Source organism: Antedon mediterranea, chromosome 6 (genome assembly GCF_964355755.1).
Source record: "Antedon mediterranea chromosome 6, ecAntMedi1.1, whole genome shotgun sequence".
In the NCBI taxonomy this organism is placed as follows: domain Eukaryota; kingdom Metazoa; phylum Echinodermata; class Crinoidea; order Comatulida; family Antedonidae; genus Antedon; species Antedon mediterranea.
Window position 1 is genome coordinate 17956467 of NC_092675.1, and position 26342 is coordinate 17982808.

At 32.3% G+C, this 26342-nt stretch overlaps 2 protein-coding genes across 2 annotated transcripts in view; one reads left to right on the forward strand and one right to left on the reverse strand.

Annotated features, from left to right (window-relative positions):
• The window catches only part of LOC140052670 (heterogeneous nuclear ribonucleoprotein A/B-like), a 279728-nt gene extending 257680 nt beyond the window's left edge, over nucleotides 1-22048 (forward strand). The window contains exon 8 of the transcript XR_011845649.1: nucleotides 22039-22048. The gene's annotated coding sequence lies outside the window, so the exon portion shown is untranslated. The remainder of the gene's footprint in view (nucleotides 1-22038) is intronic.
• LOC140052671 (zinc finger CCHC domain-containing protein 24-like) lies at nucleotides 3916-24213 on the reverse strand. Its single transcript, XM_072098343.1, has 4 exons — nucleotides 23797-24213; nucleotides 21704-21880; nucleotides 6780-6944; nucleotides 3916-6139 (listed from the first exon to the last, which is right to left on the reverse strand). The coding sequence occupies exons 1-4, from the start codon at nucleotides 24139-24141 to the stop codon at nucleotides 6026-6028; spliced, it is 801 nt and encodes a 266-aa protein (XP_071954444.1). The 5' UTR covers nucleotides 24142-24213; the 3' UTR covers nucleotides 3916-6025.
• Nucleotides 24214-26342: the final 2129 nt, after the last annotated feature.

Consider the following 26342-nt stretch of genomic DNA (forward strand, 5'->3'; position numbering starts at 1 on the left):
GTCTGCTTTGCCATATGGATCATGCACCAACAACTTGTACAAATTTTTCTGATACAGTATAAAAGCATGGTAGGTTTGAATATTGAGCTATCCATGCCATTTGAATTTAGGATCCTGCCTAAATTTTTGTTATTGCATGATAGCAAATTATTCTGGCCAAAACAATAGTTAAATCATTTGTGTGTTTATTGTGAATAAAATTTAATACTAGAAAGCATGTACTAGAAAAAGAGTGCCTTAAAACGTCTACTCCACATGATCGGACTTCATTCAGAAGAGAGGAAATATAGTTACAGATTTCCTGAATGAATGATAGGCTTGGTTAAATATCTTATTTGAAGAAAAAAAAGAAAATTAATATTTATTAGTGCCTCCCTGAGCTTTTATGCGATTTAAAATAAAAATGATAAATTATTTTTCCTTTAAAAAATACTGTACAAGTTATTAAAAACACAATTGGCAACATTTGATTTTTGACAATCATCATTAAAATAGTTTATCTAAAATTTTAAAGTTAAAATTACAACAACAAAAAACAATTTTATTAGGAAAAATATACAATGTAGCACACAATTTAAATATGGTAATTCAAAATGAATACCATATCAAATATATACAAACATGAATCTAACATACTACATTTCCTAACAAAGGCACAGAGTATAATAAAAGATGCAGAGGAGTCAAGAGTTTGTTAGGAGTGAGTAGATGCCTGGAATTCCAATAAAAGTCAAAGGTCATTAATATATAAAGTAGGAATGAGGCTGCTTGTCAACAAGTTTGCATTTGTTTGGTACCATATGTGACCATCATAGGTTGATTCACAGTTCTCCAAGTCTGTCATAACAGACTCCTCAAATATTAGTAGGCCTATTGCAATACATTCTAATTTGTGCAGGTATAATGTAACACAGAACATAATTGGTCAGAAGGAGAATATTTCCATGTTAAAGTACAACCAGCCAACTGATAGGCTCCCATCTTTTCAGCATATTAACATCCCAAAATCAACAACATATTATCATACTGTGAACAGAAATGGTATAAGTTCATTTATATCTGTACAGTAAATTACTGATGAATTTATATCTTTATGGTATATATAATCACAATGTTTATAGTGATTCATAGAGTGTACACTATAAACATGACTTTTGTTAAAAACGGGTACTGTAATGTTGTAAAATATAAATAATCAATTTGACAGCAGTGAATGCAATTACTACATGGCAGCAGGATGTACAGTATAATCAACATTTATACATTCATCAATTTTATAATTTCAAAAAGTTATTAAAATAGTTCACTCAGATGTCAAATGAAACTATTAATGTAAATTTGAAATGGTTAGTGTACTATACTTTATTACTATGGTAACAATTTGAATGGCTTAGGGAAATACTAAATTAAAATATTCAAATGGCAAACACAGGTAAGCCTACTGTCACAGTGTCAGTAAATGTTGATGTAATATTATTGTTCAAATAAGATGTTCTGTTGTAAATAACAACATTGGAATATAAAATCCTAGCACTTGTTTTTAATATCAGCGAGAACATTTTAAATATACTAATTAGGGAAAATGAACTCTGACCCCCTGCATCCTTCCTCCATAGCAACAACAGCTTATTCTATATTAAGAAACACATCATATCATCATATTGCTCATTAATCAAAAACATTAGGGAAGTTCTACATTAACACTTTTTTCATCAATTTAAAACTTGAACATAAACAAACCTACTTGATATATAACAGTGTTAATTATTAAAGGAAGACATTTTCAGTCTATATTTGTATACGCTTAAAGCTATTGACTGCAATAAGCCTAGACAGAAGGCTATGCTTTGGCCTATATGCTATACATACCATATATGGTAATGCTTTGAAATATTAAATAACTACTATGTATATATTATGTAAATGATATTTTATACATCAAGCAGCATGAATAATGAGATGTCATTTAAGAAAATTAATTTTTAAAATACTTTGACAATATTTTATAATCAATTAAGTAAATCAAATAACCTATATATATATATATATATATATATATATATATATATATATATATATGAGTTTTTTATGTAAACTTTTATCTAATAATGATAATATAAATACACATGCATACAGAATGATGGCAAATTCAATTAATGTTGTTCCCTAGATTTCCAAACAATATATGTAAACATTGAATTAATGTTTGTAATGTCAAACATCCTAAATATAGGATGCAATCTGTCAAATGCATATGATTTATCATTCAGAATTTGTTTCTGATAATTACATCATATGTTACTGCATAAAATACTACATTTTATTTTAGAGTTAAATTAAACACTGTATTGTATGGCCACAATGTGATAATTAATTTTGGAGATTTGTCTCACAATAGATCCAAATTAGGTATTTTACACAGAAATGTTTGTGTTTTGTAAAAGGTCAGCTGAACTAGTAAATGTAGGTTACCTGCTAAATATTACAATTACAGGGTACGTAATAATGTTTTGGTATGTTTTGATCGTCCTCAGGAATGAGGACGATCAAAACATATTGATCGAAACGTCGAGAAACTCAACAGTTCTTTTCAGAACTAATGTATGTGATGTACCGCAAACTTTATATCAACATTTGATTTCGCCATGCAAACCTTCAAGTTTTAGTTAAAAACCCTCCCTATATCTTTCATTGTATCTGGTGGATTACATGGGTAACATACTCTGGATATCCAAGTGCACTATATGTGACATTATAACTAAGATTTAGCCTCTGAAAAAGATGGTCTGAGCAATTGTTGTAATACCAAAGAAAATGGAAATTACATGGAAACAAACTATTGAGATTTACTAAAACATATTGAAAATTAGGTTAATTTCCCTCATATTTTAAACTCAATTTTACACTTTACAGAATAAACCACCATACAAATATTGTTTTCCTATAAATCCATATTATGACATTAGCACATGTTCTGAAAACTATGATAACATTATAATTAAAATACATCTAGTTTGCATAGTTTAAACTTTGGTTTCTTTAGGCTGTTATGTGACAGAGATCTTATGAGAACCTCTGTGCTGTTATGAGACAAACATACCTCACAACAATACTTAATATATATGATACTTATTTCTCTAATTTCTTATCAAGCTAAAATAAACATAAATGATCACATAAAAGATGTTATTTTGTTTTCTAATATACACAGCAAGCAATAACATCTTCGAAAGATTGTGTAGTGTTGAGATAGCAAACAATATAAATTACATGTATTATGTAATCTATAAACAAAACAATGTTGTATACAATAATGTAGTGTTGTGATAATAAACAATAAATTACAAACATTATATAATCAAACAACGAAAAATAATCGTGTTGTTTAAAATAATGTAGTGTTGTGAAAGTAAACAACAAGTACAAGCATTATGTAATCTATAAACAAAAATAATCAGTGTTGTTTAAAATAATGTAGTGTTGTGAAAGTAAACAACAAGTACAAGCATTATGTAATCTATAAACAAAAATAATCGTGTTGTTTAAAATAATGTAGTGTTGTGAAAGTAAACAACAAGTACAAGCATTATGTAATCTATAAACAAAAATAATCAGTGTTGTTAAAAATATTAAAAATGTAGCATTTAAAAAAAAACAAATAAATGAACAACACAAATTATAAGCATTAATAATATGTAAATCTACAAACAAATAATCAGTGTTATGAATTTTATCTTCAAAAAAAGTTTGAAATCAAAATCAGATTTGCTAAAATGCAAGGAAAATACATCAAATTTCATTTTATTCAACTAAAAAAATATGGAAAGTGTAAAATATGTTATAAAAATCAAGGTTACAAACGTATATAATATGAATACATCACTTGTTGATATTATATATATTATAGGAAGTATTTAGTACAAGTTTCGTCTAAGATACAGTGTTTATTCACAAAAAAACATTATAATACTCATAGCTAGGAAGCAGTTAAGTTTGTTAATTAATTTATACTATTGCTGTATACATAATTAGTTTCTTTTCCAAATCCAAATTATGATGAACGTCAAAATACATAATAATCCAAACAGTAAGTTAAATCATTTTTGTTAAGCTACCCCATCTTGCAAGGGCAAGGATACACTTTATCTTAAATCTAACTACAAAAACATATCTACAATTTATTAAAATGTTCCATTATTACAACGTTAAAATCTACAAATATTAGTATCAATAATATTATCAATATTTATATTATATTCTTTATGCAATTAAAATAGTACATTATGACTACCTAGGTATATACACATCAAAAGACTAGTTGTTAAATAAACTCCAATATCGGTGCGTCCTCTATTCTATAAAAAGTGTTTACATACATACGCACATGACTTAAATCTTATGGAAATACCTTGAGAAATGTGAAAGGCATTCTCATAGACTCAACCTACTTAAACAAAATAAAACCATATACACACAAAATTGTTTTATAAATAAGCAAACGAGAGAGGTGGTGGTACTATTTTGCTGTGCAATTTAGTTCCACACACTCTTTTTTATCTGTTACAAGATTTATAATATATAAATAGTTAAAACCTTTTATATTATATAAGTTCAATATATAAACATTGCTGCTCCTCGTAAATCTAAAAATAAATGGACCATTGGCTGAGTTCTGATAATTTGCATAAGTATTTCTTTTTTAAATATGTTCATACTATATTGAATAAATTCATTAATTCCTGACTTATATATTCAAAGTAAAAATACATAAAAATTAAAGTTGATAATTTACACCCAAAACATTTTAAAAACTGAAAGTGACTGATACTGTAATAGTAATTTTATAATTTAACAGTGTAAGAAAGTTTCAATTTTCACAACAACCAATATCTGTGACTGGGTTTTAGAGAAACACAAAATGAGTGAACGCATGATTCTCAAATAGATACAGTAGTAGTGCATCCGTACATACTACAAAATTCTCCCGTGTGAGTTATACATTTAACTCGAAATTAAAGAGTTTGAATTATACAGTACAGAATCTTGTGATCACCTTTTCTTAGTTCTGGCCGTAGCAACTGAGTTAGATAAAACGAAAAAGTTGTCTTGGTTTATTGAGAATAATCAAACCATTTTTAAGTGGAATATCTCAAACTTCTTTTCTATTTACCAATACTACTTTTTTTTAGCAATACTTTAAACAATGCTTTTAAAATCTGGAATTGTGAAAAGTATAATACACATCAAACAACTGGCAAAATGTTTCTGATAAAAAAAACATAAATTAAATAAATAGAAAACCAAATAAAGTACCTGTATACAGTTGTAATAGCACCTTGAAATCAACTTGTTTTTCACAAAAATAAATACTAAAATACAAATCTTCCCATCAAACCAGTACTACAGAAACTTTCACTAACATACGACCAAAACAGGCCAATTTCTGTAGTTGTATTATAACCTACAAGGAAAGTGAATAACTTTTGTTTACAATGAAGATTGGTGGAATGCAGTCTAATCTATTGATAACAGGTACACATAAACAACTTTCTTTTTCATGACAAATTCTGAATTGAGTTATAAAACAACCATGCTTAAAAACACATCACATACATCAAGCCAAAATTCTATTCATCCTTTTCTGCATTTTTTTTGCAATAAGCGGAAGCACCTTTAAAGTTAAAACTAGACACATTTAAGTATACACGTTGAATAACAATTCGAAACAGAGCAGCTGAACTTGGTGAGAGGAATAGCCGAGAGCACAGAAAAACAGGGCTACTGCACGAAGACAGTAGTAGCCAAGAGCACACAGGGAAACAGGGCTACTGCATGAAGACAGTAGTAGCCGAGAGCACACAGGAAAACAGGGCTAGCTACTGCACACGCGTTGACAGTAGTAGCCAAGAGCACACAGGAAAACAGGGCTACTGCACACGACGACAATAGTAGCCGAGAGCACACAGGAAAACAGGGCTACTGCACACGTTGACAGTAGTAGCCAAGAGCACACAGGAAAACAGGGCTACTGCACACGACGACAGTAGTAGCCGAGAGCTTTGCACTTTTCACACAGATGTTGAGGGTGTTCTTTACTCTGGTCTGATACGTCTAGTCCATCAGGCTTCTCTAGAGGACGCTAAAAATAACCATGAATAATAAATTATTTACATTGACCCACTGATTCAAACGGTTAATTTACAACTTTAAGCAGAAATTTAAAAATGATATAAAAATGATATTTTACAATTCTATTTTGGCACTTTTTGAAACATATCCTTTAATATCATTTAATTCTTAAATTAATTGGTTGTCAGGTACAGTATTTATAAAATATAATGTTTTCCAGTTGACCAGAAAGTGTGGTTGTGGTAAATTGATATTTATCAAAATATTTGTAGTGGCCAAGAGGAAAATAGAAAACATATTTATAAATAGAAAAGTGTCAAATTAATAATTATGCATGGCTTTTGTAGACATGAACACAACGTGTCTACATATAAACTTGCTTCCTTCTCTATGCTTTGATTGGTTATAAAAAGGAAGTTCTTTTCTATCAGAGTTCCGAAATATAACGCTTTGTTTATGTGACAAAAAGTTGAAGGTTGTCTAGTAACATTAATAAGAATTTATTATGTAAAAGATTCTATATAAAACTAGTCTCTAGTTTGAAAAGGGCACTTGACGAAAAAGTGGGGGTTGGTTTGAGCCCTCAAACCTCTGCTGGCTACGGTCTTGGTATTTATAAATGAAAAAATAACTGGTAAATTTAAACAAACCTGTTTATGGGGATAAACATTGATATGGCACTTGATGCATTCTTGCCCCATATTTGCCCAACTATTACCACTCATCCATTTACGTTTACATTTTGGGCACTTGTACTCGCCAAAACACCGCTTCTTGCCTTGGTACGGCGTGAGACCTTCTCCTTTGGGCCTAGCCTGAAACATAATTGTTAAATCAAATTAATATTTATATATTCTTTGCATTTGTTAGGGCAATGTGGTGCGATGGTAATGAATCTAGCTAATTTGAGAATTAAGACATGATAGTTTGAGATCTGTTTGTACTGGTATCTTGTTTCTGTCCCTTTGTAGCTTTAATCTCATTGTTGTGATTACGGATGATACATTACAACAGAGATGTCATGCACAATAAAGAATTTGGTACAAAACAAGAAGAGCTCAGGGGTTAAGTTAATTAGGCAAAATCGAAGTTGTTGAAAACATGCTAATTATACATTTACATAGGTACAGTACATGTATCCCTAGATATATTTCAAAATTTATTTCATGATAGTTTCTGTCTTTCAGTTAATTAAGAATGTTTATGCTGTATTCCCATTTTTGTTAAACTACATACATGTGGTATACTATAGCACTTGCTAATTTTCAATGTTTTCCTAGTTAAATATATATTGGAAATAAACAAACAATTCTTCAAACCTTCAAACAATACAGGGTATGTACTGTATTACTTTCTTGATAAAAAAAAAATCTTTAAAACAAACATCAATGATGCTGAACTAAACCATTAAATAATATACAAAAAATTAAAAGCTAAATTCCCAAATTCTTTCAAAAAGAAAAAAAAACACTTTTTATATTGACAGAAGCTTTTTTTAATCAAGTGAAATAATAAGGCACAGTGTCTGTCTGTCAGCATTCTTTGATTTTAAACCACAATGTCAAAAGTTTCCATTCCATTGTTACATGTCACCTCTTATTGCAGGTTAGTTTTGATGTTTCATGTTTCAAAATATGAGTGTAATGTACTGTACACAAAATAATACAGTAGGCCTACTCTATCAGAACATGGAGGTACAGGATAATCAGAACAAACACATCCCATGCATAATGTATTATTTGAGGTGTATGTAGAGGTAGACGTTACCGGTCCATCATCTCTCGTACAAATAGGTTTCGTAAAAGCTTTTATCCAGCTGCCATTCGGGCACTGAAGGCTTGTCAGTATACCGTACGAGAGTGATGTGACAATTTGTAATTGTTTTTGTTTGTTTTTCGTTATCTGTTTTTGTATATCCAGAGCAAACATAATTTTTACGTATATTTTATATGCAAATGAAAATAAATGGCAAGTAATTTTCCATGATGAATGAATGAATTGTGGTAGTAAGTGTAATCTTGGTAAATTGCCCAAAACTGTTTAATCGCTCTAAATCTAAGCTCATAATTAATAAGCAATTATACTTCAAACATTCAGATTTGCTTGATTATATAATTAATAGTAATTTGATTCTGTGTGATTGAAAAAACACAGAGACAGGATATTTGAAGGTTTGTGTGAAGGGATCATGAAAAAAATGAAAAATGTTTCCTGGAAAAGATGATGTCTTGGGACGTACACTATTTCAAGTATAGTACCCAACAAATATTAAAAGCTAATATAGTTTGAAGCAAAGTCATTAAACAAAATGTAGATACATTCATTATGTTCAGGAATGTAGTATGGATACACCATAAAAATCCAACCAAATTTAATAACAGATTACACATTTCAGAATGTCCCTATAGCATTGGCTTGTATAGAGAAATGGACCTTCTGAGACCATCCCTCTAATAAATGAGCAAGCTGTCTGTAACACCAGTACAAGACCCCAAAATTGAAAGATCCAAGGCATGGTGCATTATACAATACATTTCACATGAGCTACAGTATTATCACAATATTTGTTGCAGAAGTCAACTGCCTGTTCACAAGACAAAACGGGATATAGATACCAATATTACTAAATTATATTTTACATTTATTTCTTATTTTACATTGAAGGAATACTAGGAGATTATGAACTAATTATAGCATTACCGATATTATAACATTACTGTAGACCATATAGGTCTATGATATAACCTATTGTAAATACCTGAGCAGAATCTCATTATCCTGTATTCCCACACAAACTGTGATCAGTTTGGAAACAATTACACCCCAATCTGACTTACAGATTTAGTGTGAACCAGGCCTTAAAAACAGAGCCTGGTATGAAAAATAAAACATATACTGTTAACAAGGTAATGTTTATGAATCAATCACATGAATGGCTGAATCTGGAAAATAACCTTTCATAGAAGTCTCCAAGAGTTCATGCACTTTCAGTTGATAGACGATGGGGAAGTGTATTTAAACCATGGTGCTATACATTTATAGAAATAGCTTCATGATTTAACAAAAATCAATTTAATTTATTGTAAAGTAGAAGTGGTCTTTTACTTTTAGTTTGTCATTTTTGTTTGATTAAAATATGAAAATTGAGAACTGTCAGTTATTTTTGCTATGCACTTCCAATGAAGCAAAGTTCAAAAGTGCAATTGAAAAATCCGGAATGGAATTAAGTTGACCACATGGATAATGGGTCAATAAGTACAATATGTTTCACATCTGGATAAGGCCTTCAACCCCCATGGAATCAAATTGTATGGTCAGTTGGTCATACAGTATTCCCCTGCTACAACAAAGAGTTCAAATCCAACTTTATTTATTTTTAAGGAATTTAGCATAAATCAGCAAACCTTTTAAATAATATATTAATCCCTTGATTTTTATTTTCGAGCTATAAGATTTATTCGTCCAAAATAACAACTAAAATTGTCTTAATGCTGCCAAGATTTGGAATTGAAAAAGTGGTAAAAAGGGGGGTTATAATTCTATACAGTAACACTAAAACAGTCAATTCTTTTTTTAAAAATATATTGAGGAATATTTCAGCACAAACATTAATCATTTTTTATACTTGCAAACAAATTAATTGCAAGAAACAAAATGATGTATAATAATGTATAAATGTACTGACCAGGGTTGACACCCCACTTTTCTAATTTCCTACACAACATCTACCTAAGATCTCCTGGGTTCATTAAATTAAAAGTATAGGTATTGTGTATTTTTGTTCATATTAAACCTGAACACTATAGGGCATACACTACCACCACACACTATTACACACATCATATTCAGCACACCAAGAAAAGATGTGTTGTTGATATTGTGTGTACTAAAAAATAATATTGCACAAACATTTAAACTTTTGATTCAAATGCTGATTACTAAATTTTCATCTAATTTGTCTACAGTATTTAAACCAATACAGATGGGCTTTCATGTTATTAGCAATTAAAATTATTTATCTTAAACAAATAATTTCTGTAGAATAGGCCTAGGCTAACGAATAATACTGTAGAATAGCCTAATGAATAATACTGTAGAATATGCTAACAAATAATACTATAGGCTAACAAATAATACTATACGCTAAAGCCCAATCAGCGCTCACTTCATTAATGGACATTGTAGATATGATTGGATGCAAGATGCCATGTTTATCAGTGTGTTAATTAATTACCTCTGGTGGGCCTCTTTACTTGTCATCCTTTACATATGCCAGACCATAACTTCTTCTTATCATTATCATTCTTAAAGAATTTATAGTAACCATAGAAACTCACAAACACTTTTTCCATCTGTTGAACTCCCTTAAGGGCCCATTAGGTCATAATTGGTAGTTTCTGAAATATGATGTTTTGCTTCCCTTGACATATTTTCATCTGTCAACCAATCACTTGTAGTCTCCACTAAAAATGCTTTTAATTTGCTCCCTGTAGAATAATTTCCTATTTCAAAAACTGTTTTTAATGTAATGAGATTCACTTATTTTGATTTTAAAATACAAATATATTGTTTGCTATTTTTGGAAAATCTAATCCACTCACTTATTGTAACTGGTTAATTTACTTCATTGAAAGTTTAACCTCTTCAAGCAGCTAGTTGGATAGTTTATAGCTTTAGGTTCTTTTTCTTAATTAATGATAGAAATAGTACAATGCAAATATAAACAATATTTTTAAATTCGCACTAAATTGGCCTCATGTGTAATTGTGGTTTTTTTCAGTGCATACTGGTACTGTGTTGTCCACAATTAGCTTCCAATGGTAGGTAGTACCTATAATGTTCAAACAAAGGAAAATGATATGTCTAACATACTGATTTGAAGAAGGATATGAGATAATCTATTAGTATAAGCCCTGGATAATAGGCAAGTGCATTGTATTTACTCTCATATACTATGGTGTTTATTGCAAGATGTCATAGACTCATATACAGTAACATTTTAATTTGAAGCCTTGCTTTGACAATACAAGAGATGTTTCCCAGAAAGATCTTAAATTCATGAATTATACAAAAAATAATATATAAATACACTTTAAAAAGAGAGGTTTTTTTAAACTATAAGTAGGACAGTTAGGATTTGTAGACAGCTAAACTTATTTGAAGATCCCCTGATCATTGCTTTCCTAAAAACAAATGTTTTTTACAGATGTTCAACAACTTTCACACACATAATTAAATGGGGATATTTATAGGTTTGACACATGATATAAACTACAGTACAAGTTGTGTTATTATATTTTAAATAGCTAGCTAGTAGTAAGTAAGACCCCATTTACACTTCAGCTTTTAGCGAGCCCGAGGCCGGCTCCGAGCCAAAAGTGCACAAGTGTAAACACTCTGGGAACAACCAAGCCGGCTCAATTTTGAGCCTAGTCTAGAGTAGGCTTCGGGCCGGCAATTGCGGGCTTCAGGCCGGCACTTCGTATAGTGTAAACACTCGCGGTCATAAAATGAACGTTCTGGGTCAACCATAGTTTAAAGTTTACGAAACTTATTGCTGATGAACGGGAATTCTTCATTGAAATTAAAATGGTGAAGATGTATACGCCTTTTTCACGAAACGGAAGACATCTTTGATCGATGACAAACAATGCCGTGCAACGAAGCGTAACCAACAGAAATAAGATAGCGTTTTCAGGGGATTTCAGGACACCCTTGCGGCGCATATGCTTATACACTGTGGTGTTTTTTTTCGATGGCCTTTAAGAAGTGAAAACAAATTTTCTAATTTTTTTATTTAGGCTAATCTTTAAAGAACATTTTACAGTAAAAATGTTGTCCATTCGGCTATCCATTGAGGAGTTAAGAATTAACGGAGTAACTTGTCCTTAGAAAATAGGCTAAAAACGCTATGTTATTTCTGTTGGTTATGCTTCGTTGCACGACATTGTTTGTCAGCGATCAAAAATGTCTTCCGTTTCGCGAAAAAGGCGTATTGATCTACTACTATTCTTCAGAAAACGAGACGCAAACATTAGTAGTATATAGCAATAATACAATTGTTTTGATCCATATTAAATACTGTTATTTGATTCTTTTTTTGCTAAATTTCGATAGGATAGGCCTAGTGTAGATCGACAACGTTTAATAATATTAACTTTTTAAGACGGTTGGTGGGCACACATGAGCGGATATGACGTGAATGTAGCGAAATCGTATCATCGAGCACTCTTCCGCGAGAGCAAGTCTAAACACAATAGTAGGGGCCCGAGGCCGGCTTTTTGGGTAAGTGTAAACACATTGCGGGCTAAAAAGAAAGCCGGTGTCGGGCCGACTAAGAAATCGTCGATGAAGTGTAAATGGGGTCTAAACTAAGTAAAAATAAACGTTAAGTCACCTATAGTTACTGTACATAAGCAGCCGGGAACAAACAACTACTGTACTCCTTTTGACTAATTTAAATATATTAAGTACAATTTAATTAATCATCTATTAAACATGAATAAAGAGTACAATTACAGTACATGTCCACAGGTATACTTTAACTGAAAATGTCACACTATACAAAAAAAAATAGGAAAAAACTTGACTTTTATCATCTCCTATTACAAAGTGTTGATGCAGACATTTTTCTGTGATGATGTATACAGTGACCTACTGGTTGACCTAAATTTTTATACTCTGTAACACAATTACAGTACATTTTATGAACAAAAGTTTCATATAGAGCCTATTCTAAATTACATCTTATCAAAATAAATTATAAATTGTTCAATTCATTTCAATATAAATGTTTTTTATATGTTTACAAAAGACAATAAATTGACTTGACTTAACAACTGACAGCCATTTTGATATTCCTACCACCACAATACATAAAACCTAAACTTGCATGAAATCGTATAACATTCATTAATATTATCATCATTCACTTTCTATTCTTTTTTTTTTTTGGAAATTGAAAAAAAGTTTTTAACTTCAAATGACCTGTTATTCCTCACCATTTGTTGTTAATTAATTTCATATTTTCAAGTTGACATAAAGTTAGCAGTATGTTGCTTTGATATTTACCCTTCCTTATTATTTTATTAACGGAACCTTGTGCTTTACCTTAATTTCCTCCCTACAAAAACAAACTCTTTTTTAATCACAATGTACACCAACAGACTTTAGGTTTGAGATGCTAGACAGGGGATTGGAAATTCTTTATTATTATTCAACCAATTATTAATGGTAACAAATTATATTGAATGAATACACAGATATTGTATATATTATTGCTTCTTTTACAGATTATTAATAAAGAGAAACATTAAAGTACACTTTGAAAAAAAATTGGATAAAAAAACTGTAATTTAAATAGTCAAATTGGCTGCCACTGCTAGCCATGGGGTTTTTAGTTTTCGTTGAATTTAACCATTTATTTTGTCATAAGTGAAAAAAGTCAGATTTAATCAATTTCTTCATTTTTATGTTGTTGGGGACAATAGATCTTTAAGAAAGTTCTATAGTTATAAATTTTCCTTTTATTCACTAAATTAAACAATGGACCTCTATACATACATTAACATACTTCCATGGATAGATGAAAGAACATTTGAAAGAAATAATTAAATCAAAGAATATAAAAATATTTTCCATGTTTGTCCTTGGTCTACAGTTAGCAATGTGTGCAACTTAACTGGATTATTTACTGCAAAGACTTGAAAACCTTATACATGATTTATTGTTAATCTCAGCTTATCAACTTCACTGTGGAATTCCAGAGAAGTAATTATCCTACCATACCATATATGGCAGGATGGTTTAAGCTATGTAGAAACACTTTTAAAGCTTGTGTTTTTGTAAGCACCTGGATGGAACATGTTCTTCTCAAAAAATAAATGTATAAGCTCTGTTCACTAAGCAATGTTTAATAATCAAGTTACTGTAAATATACGGTTATAGTTTAAGTATAGTATTTTACTAATCTTATAGCAAATTTAATTTCATGTACTTAATAGCATTTACAGCACTTTAAATGAAGGTTTAATTTAATATCTTGAATGTTCCTATTGTACTGTACCTTCTTGCTCTAGCTAAAATACTTTTTATAGAATTAAAAATTATACAGAATGAATGAAAAATACCCAATATATTTATATTAAAAGCCTTGTCTACAACTATATAAAACTTATATATATGGACACGATGATGTCATATCACTACCATGAATTTGGGCATATCACTACTATATTTGGGCACATCAAATTTTTTTTGTCAAATTAGTTTGATATTGTAGACAGAACTTTATTTATTTATTTATTATTCTATATGTTCAAACATTCCATTTTATCCAAAAGAAGGAACAGAAATCAGAAATCTACACTTTTTATAATAAACGATGAAATGTACAGTACAGTATAACGTTAGATCAGGAGGTTTTCAATTAAATATGCTGCTCTACAAAACTGATCCAGTCAACAATTTCCTGTCTCAACACTACTACTGTATTACTGTCCTATTACGGTTACTGCCATACTATATTATTTCCATAGTATTATGACCAATATCTTTATAGATTGTAGTACATGTCTGTTATACAGTTAATTCTGTAACTACGCTATGTACGACGTACTACAGTAATTTAAAGTGAATATCAATGCCATGTATTCTGTAGCTGCTCAGCAATGTATAACCCCTAAATCAAAATAAATTTGATCAAAAATGTGCAGAAAAGTATTTTAAATTTTTTTTTATTATTTATTATTTCTCAAAATGTAATCATCAGATCACCCTGCATCATAAGAGGGTATAATTGTTACAAGATTTACATTTAGCCTTACCTTGTACAGTAGGTCTATCAGAAAAATAAATTACCCACAAGAGATAGGGTGTATTTTACCTTGGATGGATACTGAACAAAAAATCTTTTTTAATATTTATATACAGATGTGAGAAGGTGAATACAATTTACAGGTATTGCACTTCCAATACAAATGATTATTGAGAATTTTACTAGGGACAGTCTCACATGAACGACAACCTGGGGAAATATAAGATTTAATACTATAGTATATAATAGCAATTATTATACTAGCCCCAAGATGGGTTTCAAAATTAGTTTAAAGCCTTCTCAGTACATAACACCCGACCCCAGTATCTCCCTATATTCACCAACCTCCACCCTATAATAACACCCCACACTCCTTTGTAAAAACAAATTCTTCCCAGGACAAATTTCAATTCAACTTTAGCTTCAAAATGAGATGGGTATATGTAGCTATGATATGCCTATGTTTTAAGTACGTTGTAAACTGTGTAAATGAATAGGTGTCATATTGGCAGGTATTGCTAAACACCGCAAACCTCCAAAAAAACATAGCAAATCCCACCGAACCGACATAAAAGTGATTGAATCATGTAGTGTACGACCCACTCGGTATATCAATGTAAACAAAAAATTAATTTCTACTGTTAACTTATTTTTGGGGTAAAACATCATTTTTTGGTCAAAAATGATTGCTAAACCCCGCAAACCTCCAAAAAACCATAACAATGATTGTTAATTTTTAACCAAAAAATGATGTTTTATCCCCAAAATAAGTAGTTAACAGTAGAAATTTAATATTTTATATACCCAGTGGGTCGTACACTACATGATTCAATCACTTTTATGTTGGTTTGGTGGGGTTTGCTATGTTTTTTTGAAGGTTTGCGGGGGTTTGCGGTGTTTAGCAATACCCCTATTGGCTGATAATTGATACTGCGGTCCCCAGCCTTCTTTCTCCTCTCAACATCAAAAACCCTATTTTAATCCGTTTTTTTTCCAGCAGAAATAGATCTTAAAATATTATTTAAAAGTTTGGTAAAGTTGGTGGTCTTTACTTATTTACATTATCTTTCTGCACAAGTTTATTCCATTTTTTTTGTATTCACCTGTTTCTTAAATTAAAATATTAGGTTGAATGACTTACAAACGTAATCCAAACCAGAGTACATTATGACTAATCCACAGAACCACAACATCCCTTTTAACTCAAAACAAAACAGATTGCCTCGAAATTGTCACTGTTTGAATCAACTAACTACAAACATGGCAAGTAGAAAATTAATTAACAATGGGGCCATGCATCTTGAACAGAAAACAGACTAATGTAGCATTAGTAATTGTTAATATTGGAAATATATAGTCACTATCTCAGTGGTATACAATATAAACTATAGTCTGCCAATAATTAGATGAAATATACTATATAATTATATAAATTTAATTCATTAGAAGAAACTCTAAAATACTCAGTGATATACTGTACTATTACTAGAAATTAATTCATTAATCGTATACTGTACTGTAAAATTATCTGTACATTGATATTACAATTTTACAGATAACTTTTTGAGCACTTATTCCATATACAATATCAGAAGAAACTATAAAACAATTGACCTATCACAGAGTATACCAATACTGTATATTATTTAACAACCGACACTCAATTATCACACTTTTATTTATATTATCAGTATGGAAACCAAATAATGAGGCAAAATCAAAGGATCAACTGAGTAATAAATCATGTTATTAAGCTGAGAATAAACCAATAAATAAGATTTAAAAGTATACAAACAAATATATATTGCACTGATGAACGGCTAGTGTTGCCCACCCCCAAAAGCTTTTGCTTTTTTTTTGTATCTCCATTGAGATCCAGCTACTGATACCCACAGCATTGTCATTTTGTATCTCCATTGAGATCCAGCTACTGATACCCACAGCATTGTCATTTTGTATCTCCATTGAGATCCAGCTACTGATACCCACAGCATTGTCATTTTGTATCTCCATTGAGATCCAGCTACTGACACCCACAGCATTGTAATTTTGTATCTCCATTGAGATCCAGCTACTGATACCCACAGCATTGTCATTTTGTATCTCCATTGAGATCCAGCTACTGATACCCACAGCATTGTCATTTTGTATCTCCATTGAGATCCAGCTACTGATACCCACAGCATTGTCATTTTTTCAGTAATTTGCCTTTGAGTTGATGATATAATTATGATATACTACTCTTAGTTTAGCTAAATAAAATAGTAAATACAGATATCTCTAATATGAGGGCTGAACTGAAATTATTTCTACCACTACTTTGTTCTTAAGTTTAATACACACACTCACAACAGCAGGAACATGTTTAAGATTAGATGGCAATTTATATAAGAACAATTAGTATGAACAACAATAGTATAGTATCATGATTGACTTTAAAACAGCTGATGAGTAGTTGAATAATGTAATGAATATCTGTCTCTGATAACAGTTGCTTTAAATTGAAAATTACCGACTGCCCACATCTTAAAACTATGCTGAATGTCATTCTACAGAATGTCACTGTATACTGTAATAATCATGGCAAAGCTTAATTAGTTAATTGGTTGAGTAAAATCAAAGGTGGGTAGATGTTGTGGAATTGGTATTCTCTTTACAGTATAAATAATCAGGAAAGGTACAGCAGTCAAGGTAATCTGTATCATGGCTTGGCATCAGATCTTACCCATCCTAATAAGGCTTGGAATGGTTCTACACAGCTGTCAATGTATTTGGTGGTTAATTGTATAGCAATCACAGATTCACAGAAACCATGTCAGTATTTAAAATGAAATAGGCTAGGTAACATAAACAACATGACATTGAAAGATAAATAATTTTAATAAGGCTTTCTATCTAGAAAATATTTGGCAAAGTTTTAACATTGTACTGTATTGACAATAGAAATGTCAATTTAGCCAAGATAATCCAGAATGTTATCTAAATGGGTGTGCATGTGTGTTTAATAATGTGTACAAAGAAATGTGCAGTCCTCATGTTAACATGACTGAATGCTATTGAAAGTGATTAGTTAATCATTGAATATTTGTAAAAAAACAGCCAAACACAGCTGTTTTGTCTTTAAAATTCCTATTGTCAACTGGCAATGTGACAAGTTAACAATATTTCATTATTTTTTAAATAAACATGCCAACTGATGACCCCTGGGATTGTGTTTCCAGAATTAACAGCAGGTTTCACTCAGCTTAACTGCTTTGACCTTAACCTCTGACCTTTGGTGTCATATTTCCTATATACCAAGGGTCGTTTGGCAGACTCCAAAAAAAAAAAAATACATCTGAATTTTACACCACCAATATAGGCTCAACAACCAGTCTTTGGATTGCTTTACAACTTCCTAAACTCTTTCCAAAGGAAATTGGTAATTGTGTTGTGTACTGTAGCTATGTGGCATATATATTATATTTGTAAACAAATTGGATTTATTCATGCACTCTATTGTAATATATTATATTAATTTGAAGAATGACAAATTGTTACAAACAACATTTTAATATGCCAATACTACAGACTGTTTAGTTACAATACCCTTCTTTAATTAAATAGAAGGCATGTCAACCATCGATATTTTGTTGATGCGATGCGGATGAAGATGTTTTGTGTTGACAAGTTGGTGCATGCAAAAACCTGTTATTGTCCATCCAACACTGTGTCTCAATATACGACTCTTTAAGGTGTGGAAGTTCTAAAAGAGCTAATTAATAATACGCTTTGTCCTAGCCTCTGATTCAAAGCCCATTCCACCTTGCACAGTGCACAATTAGAAGGTTATATTCTTACCTTTTAATTGTTTTAAGCTCTGTCTACACTATTATTATGTGACAAAAACATGTGATGTGCCCATATATGGACACTACCATATTTGGGCATACAGTATCACTACCAAATTTACAGTAGGTACATCACACTTTTTTGTTGTCAAACCAGCCTTAGGGCGCGTTTATACAACACGCTATTACACGCATATTCTACACGCCTACGAGAAGTGTGTTGTATAACAAAAAAGAGATTCCGTGTAATGAGATTTTAATTGCAAAAAAGGCTACTTGGCTGAATCCTAAAATTTGGTGGATTCCCGGTCGCCGTTACCGTGTTGGAAGTGTCCTCAGGGTATATTTTGACCTCTCGTTAAAACAGGTCGTCATGCGACGTCTAACAAGATTGGGCCCATTTATTGCTGCTTCGCTGCCAGCAATCATCCTCCTACCACGTCTTACGCCTAGCCTGGTAGGGCCAACTCGTAGTGGTAGTAGGCCTCTATAGATAGACTATCGTTTCCCACTCCAAACAGAATAAAAAATAACATCGCAAAAATGGCATCTTCTTCCATAGTGTATAGATGAAACAATGAAACCCTTAAAATAACTTTTATTAATTTAAATGAACCAAGAACAAAATAAACAACAATGCAAACGTGAACGAATACAATAATGAAAATGGTAAAAACCGCGCGAATACATCGGACAGCGAGGAGGCGACGATGATTTGTTGACAACAACCCAGCCAACAATTCAATTCAAGCGATCAACGATTTGACCTTTTATCCTAGCATGCACTGCGTGTTGATGAAACTTCCGGTACAACACGGTATCGTGATTTCTAGTATAACAGCAAACGTTAAGGTGGGTTGACCTCGGTCCGAACAACACGCTAAAAATTTAAGCCGTGTTCAAATTTAGGGTGTTGTATAAACACGACCTTAGTTGTTTTAATCAAAAATAGTTTTTGGCTGTCAAAAAGAATCAAAGAATCCAAGTGCTATACTATAGTAACTCCACTTGATCTTGACAATGAATGACATGGTACCAGTGTTCTCCCCAGGCCTTTGAAGCGTCACGGTACCGTGACGCTTGGGTTCTCTACCGTGACGCTTTACGGTCGGCCGTGACGCTTAAAACCTTATCCGTGACGCTTAAAAATATCAACCACAACAATCTAAAAATAGATTAACAGGCAGGTACGGTACTTTATCTCTAGAGCTGAGGCGCGGCGACATGCATAAAGAGCCTAATGCATACGAGACACGTGACATGACCACTAGACGAAAAACAAAAGACTGTGTAACAAAGTGTTAAACAACTGAGACTCGCTTTCACCGGCCGCCGCCGAGAGATGTAAACACGTGTTTTGTTACTGCCATGTCTCTCTTTCGATCTCTAGTATTTGGCTGTTGTCTAAAATGTAGTAACTTGTATATTGTAAATAAAGTAAATGATTGATTGTATTGTTTTTCTTGTAAAAATGTTATGTGTATTAAAAATAAATATCGATGATATTATTATTTTCAATATCACACTTAATTAATCGACTCTATCGGTGGGATTTACTCTTTCCTCGGTAACAATAACATACGCACGTCATCAAATGATTTCTAGGCGCAATTCAATGCTAGCTGCTTTGATCGTATAATACATTCAAGTCCAAGAAGACTACGATCGTTTTCCTATTTGGTAGTGCGCTAAAGTCTTATTTTACTTAACTTAAGGTACATTTGTACATCGGTGCTAGAATGTTTTAGGCCCTACTTCGTGAGAAAGTCGAGTGACAAGGGATGTCACATGGTATTGTGATATCAGTACTGCGATACTGTATGTCACATGGTGCTTTCACCGGCCGCCGCCGAGAGATGTAAGCACGTGTTTTGTTACTGCCATGTCTCTCTTTCGAATGTTTTCCTATTTCCTAGTGCGCTATGAAGTCTTATTTCCGGGCAACTAGAGGTGTCTTACTAATGAGTAGGCCTAGTTTTATTTCATCGGGACTTGCCCCCGATGTTTGTATTTGAACGCAAAAAATGTTTTTTTATCGCATATGTTTACCCGCCGTTATCGCGTACAGTGTTTACCTGCGGAAAAGTAGGCTCAATCGGGCTGTTTGCTAGCGCGCTATGAAGTGTCCTTTCCGGCCAACTACAGAGTTGTCCTACTGAAGAGTAGGCATTTTTTTTTTCCCTTGACGTTCGTAATGAACGCAAAAAATGTTTCTTATCGCGTATGTTTACCGGCGGAAAAAGCAGGCTACGATCGTGCGGTTTGCTAGCGCGCTATGAAGTGTTTTTCCGGCCAACTACAGAGTTGTCCTACTCATGAGTAGGCCTAGTTTTATTTCATCGGGGAATTCCCCTTGACGTTCGTATTGAACGCAAAAATATTTTTTTATCGCGTATGTTTACTGGCGGAAAAAGTATGCTACACGATGGTTTTACTGTTTGCTAGTGCGCTATAAAGTTTCGTTTCCGGCCAACTAGAGTTGTCCTACTGATGAGTAGGCTAATAGATTAGGCCTATTTTTTTCATTGGGGCTTCCCCCTGACGTTCGTAATGAACGCAAAAATTTTTCTTCGCGTATGTTTACTGGCGGAAAAAGTTGGCTACGATCGTTTTGTTGTTTGCTAGCGCGCTATAAGTGTCATTTCCGGGCAAACCAGAGGTGTCATTCAACATAAATGTTATGTGCGCGGGTACCATTTCCGGCCATCTAGGGTGTAAATTACCAAAAATCGCTTCGCCACAGCCCCAACCATGGTGGGGCTGTGACTCAAGTACTTAGTGTCGGAATCCCCCCCCCTCTCCCGGAAGGGGGAGGGGGTCGAAGCGTGACGCTTGATATGAATCCTGGGGAGAACACTGTGGTACCATATATGTAACATTTCAAAGAATTTAATTACACTCCCTACAGTTAAGAATTGACAAAATTTACCTGTGGACAGTCTTTAATATAATGTCCCTTATTAAAGCATAAATGGCATAAGTATGTTGGTGGTGGTCTTTTTCCTGGTTTTCTATCATTTAATGATGCTAATGATAATTCTGTGAAATGTTCTGCAAGATCACCGATACTCCCATAAGGTGAAGATAATAACTTGGCTTGTGTTGTCTGGTGAAATAAAAAAAATACATAAAATATATCTGAATTTAACAAATATCTTGCAAAATCAAGGTCGTAGCGAGAGGTTAAAACAGAGGAGGCAAAGATGCTTATCTTATAAATAATTATTAATATAAAATACGATGATCCGTACAGTATGTGCTGGGGAATTGGGGTGGGTGGTGAAAATAGAAAATTTCAGATGAGGCGAGCACCTCGTCTTCCTCATGCTGGCCACGACCCTGACAATCTAGTAAGAATATATATTTGGGACACCTCTATTCAGGGGACAGCCAATATAAAGAAAATTCTTCTGCCTGTTTGGTCTGATGTTGTCATATTAACCCAAAACAAAAGGGGACACTTAGATCAAACAAAAAAGGGGGCAATATACAGTAGTTCTGCATTTTAACACTGACTGTACAGCCAACCCCTATTCACAGTAAATTTTTATTTTTTGTTGGGTCCTGAATGTGTCACCTTTTAAAGCTTAAACTGTAAATTGGAAATTATGATCTACATTTTCTCTCCTTTTATATTTTATAGACCATGCAATTCACATTAATTTCTCTAAAAATACCAAACCATTAGTAACTAGTGTATATCCTGGATTCATAAAATCATAGTCTTTACTATCAACATATGCTCTGTTTTTTCTCTTGTGTATATCATGCCCTTTGCTATTTGCAAACTCTGTCCACAGTTTTTTAGTTAATTGCTTTAAATCATAGCAAAATACAGCAGAGAAGGCAAAAACAGCTGTTGATAATCTGGCCAAAAAACAATAACAATCTACCAATTTAGAATACTGATACTGTGTGTACTGACTGGATAGTACAAGTCCAATGTTGAGTATCTGAAATTGAAGTACTGTAATAATATGAAATAGGCTTTCCTAACAGTACTGTATCTGTTGTTTTTGGCTACCTCTTAATTTAATCAACATCATAGGAAAACACAAACTATACATTTAAATGTTATTTATGAAAGTCATTTTACTTTAATTAAAAGGCAGTAAATCTATATGCCCCTGTTTGCTTAACCATCCATGCATGCATGGTTTAACCATCGCTAAAATCGGTTTAAACAAAAATTTTTTTCCAGCAGTAACAGGCCCTGATAGTATGACTATGAGATCAAATAGAATATCAATGGACGATACAGTACAATGAAAAACTTCATTTTATACAATAAAATAAATAGAGATTTAAAGCTAAGTTCTATGCCAGGAATGGTCTATATTAAGTAGTCTACATCAGTAGCTAGGAATCACAGTAATTAATTATTTTACTTGAGATTTTCCTTGCCCTGGCTGAATTATTTTGCTAAACATACCAAATCAAATGCATTATCAGTTTCATAATTTAATATCACACATATATACTGTATCTTATGTACATTAATAATAGTTTAGCATAAATAAATAAAAATAGCACAAATACCTGTAATCCCATACTCTAGCTAAGACTTTCCTTTTAGAGTTGTGGGCACATTTCAAAGGTCATAAGAAGTCAATTGACTAAGAGATTAAGGATTTGTTACTTAGCATTTAAAGTGGTTAGTAAATATAGAAGTAGAAGATGATAAGCTTAATTTGTTAATTGCATATAATCTTAAGCTGCAACGTTAAACCATTTATCAAGTGCAACAATATGACTTATTGCAATAATAATACATAAAAATGGTGAAGTCGTAATACCTGATTAAAAAAAAATTGGTCATAAAGAAACACAAACTTATGTCATTTTATATTGTGAAGCTGAAACAAGTTATTTAGAGTCAATACGTTAAGATGAGCTTCTACCATGCAGCACATGAGAATGCAACGCACACCTTATTTGGCAACGTGATGAGATGTTGAATATTGGATGGTTGAACTGAAAAGACAAAACGGATTTTATTTGGAGGAAAGGCAAAAAACTTACCCCCAGAAAGTTATTATTAATATTTGCCAAGTTACTCATGTTGGTAATATTTGGTATGTTTCCATTAGCATTTACTGAGTTATATCGCTGGTTTGGTTCTCCAGCGGCAACCGATGCTACAGCTGCCGCTGCGATTTGCTGTACAGTAGATTGCTGAAGACCAAGTCGTCCAAGTTGCTCAGTGATGTACTTTTCAGACCAATTTCCAGAGAGGCCTAGCTCCGATTGTGCAGCTGCATTTCCAAGCCCATTTCTATCTTGTAAAGCGTAATATACCCAGTTTAAAAAATTGTTAGGCTGTTGAAAAACTGTCTGATTATTCTCAAAAGCGGATAACTCCGCCATTTTCTGCGGATAACTTTATTAAAAAATCAAAACATAAGTCGGAAGCGTCTACGCACTGTACACAAAATGTTTAACAAGTTTGCGTGTTGGGTAGGAAGAAACGCTTGACAGGTGTCAAATAAACTATGAAGGCGGGGTTAATTTCCAGATTAACCAATCAAATGTACAAGTAATTATGCTAATACAGACGACGTCACCAGAGAGTTTGTAAGACGAGATTTCGGATAACTCAAATAAACATTTTACCATTTGTTTATTCCAAAATCTTGCATGAACAGCGTTGATTTACATGTAAATCGATATTTTCAGTTATTGTTTATTTGCTATTAAACATTGGCCTTTTGGAGGATGTGTACAACATTAACAGGATATACTGAAGCGTGTGTGATAAGAACCTCCATTAAACTGGCCATGACCAAAACTTATGACAGATACTGTAAACATGGATCTTTACTTCCATCAGACACGATCATTGTTTAAATTTGTTTAAAGGAAACATTTATGATAAAAACATATATTACATTAAAACGTAAACGATGTAAACTGGAACACAATTGCTTTACAATATCAATCCTAGGTGCTTTAGACATGGAATAAAAAATTAGTAAAATTACCACTCCATGGATTTTGAGAGAATGGGGGTATAAACATAGTTGCTGTTGTATGAAAATGGTAAGCTAGTGAAAATCATGGTTTGCAGATTTTACAAGATGAATTGAGATCTTTCTAGACACCAGATGCATTGATGCTTTACCAGAGGATACATATATCAATACAATAAATGAGTGTACCATGTACCAAACAGACCAATATTATAAACCATGGTTATGTTCTTGTTGGTTTATTTTATTGATTGCTGCATAAACCGTTTTTATAAGAAAGCCAAGAACATAAAAGAATATAAGCTGGAATTATTTAAAATCAAGATTTTATATATTATAATATTTGACAAAAACAAAATTACGAGAAAACAAATTATATATTAGATAAATCATGAAAGATTCCACCGAACTAAAATAACAATAGTGAGGCATTTAATGAATAGGCAAACTGCCTTAAAATGTGACATGTTTCGAGAAACTATTCTCATCATCAGAACAGAAAACAATGCCCAGAGTACTTGTATCAGGGAGTTGTAAGCAACTCCCTGCTTAAATAATAATGATAATTTATTTGGAGATAACACTTTTACAACAGTTGCACTCGACAAAATGGAAGGTGCATCCAAAAGAAAACAACAATTACAATAAAAAGTCGATGTAGGTCAACATGTCAAAACAATTCACCTACAGTAACTACAATACCATTGATAATAATCACAACAGCAGCAGGAAACCCACTGACACCTAAAAATACAAAATTACAAGAAATAAACATATAGAATAGGTAAGAAACTGTACAATATAAATGAATTGGGCAACAACAATGTAGACCTAACACTATAATGAGATAGATACCAATCATTTAGTTTGATTGATATGAACAATACTCGCCTAGAACAATACATCTGTGTGCCCATGCTCTTTTAACATAGTGCTTACAGTAACGATCAAAGACATTTGATATGGAATCAACGTCATACATATAATGTTAGTAGTTATCAGTTCCACCTACTGTAATACAAGATTTAATTTGGTGTTCAGGTCACCAGAGATAAAATCTTCCCATACATCTAAATGATTGATATCGATTAACATATATTCTAATTTTGTATATTCTTCAATCCTTATGCCATTGAGTTGGTTACATGTGAATAGAAAATGTTCAATGTCTTCTAGACCATTCTTACACATTTTACAGATACCATCATAATCAGGAAGCCACTTACAACTCCTGTGACCTAAAGGAAGGGTGTTAGAACGTAGTTTGAATTTGAGAGTAGATCCTAGAAAGCCTGTACAATCCAATAAATATTCTTCAAGGCACGGATTAGACTTAGGCCTAATAAGAGAGTATGTCTGAAGTGACGATTTTCTTAGCATTTCACTTTTCCAAAATGCAATGTTTCAGTTTGTGTCATACATCAACTCTTTAAATCTCTTAACCCAATGACTATCAGGGTCATTGCCAAGGTAGGAAGTTGAGTCGATGTCCATATTAATAGATGCACATGTCTTAGCAAAACTGGGAATCAGTTTATAGCGTGGTTTTACATTTGTAGTTGAACTTAGACACGTATTAAGCATAAAGTTAGGCCAACA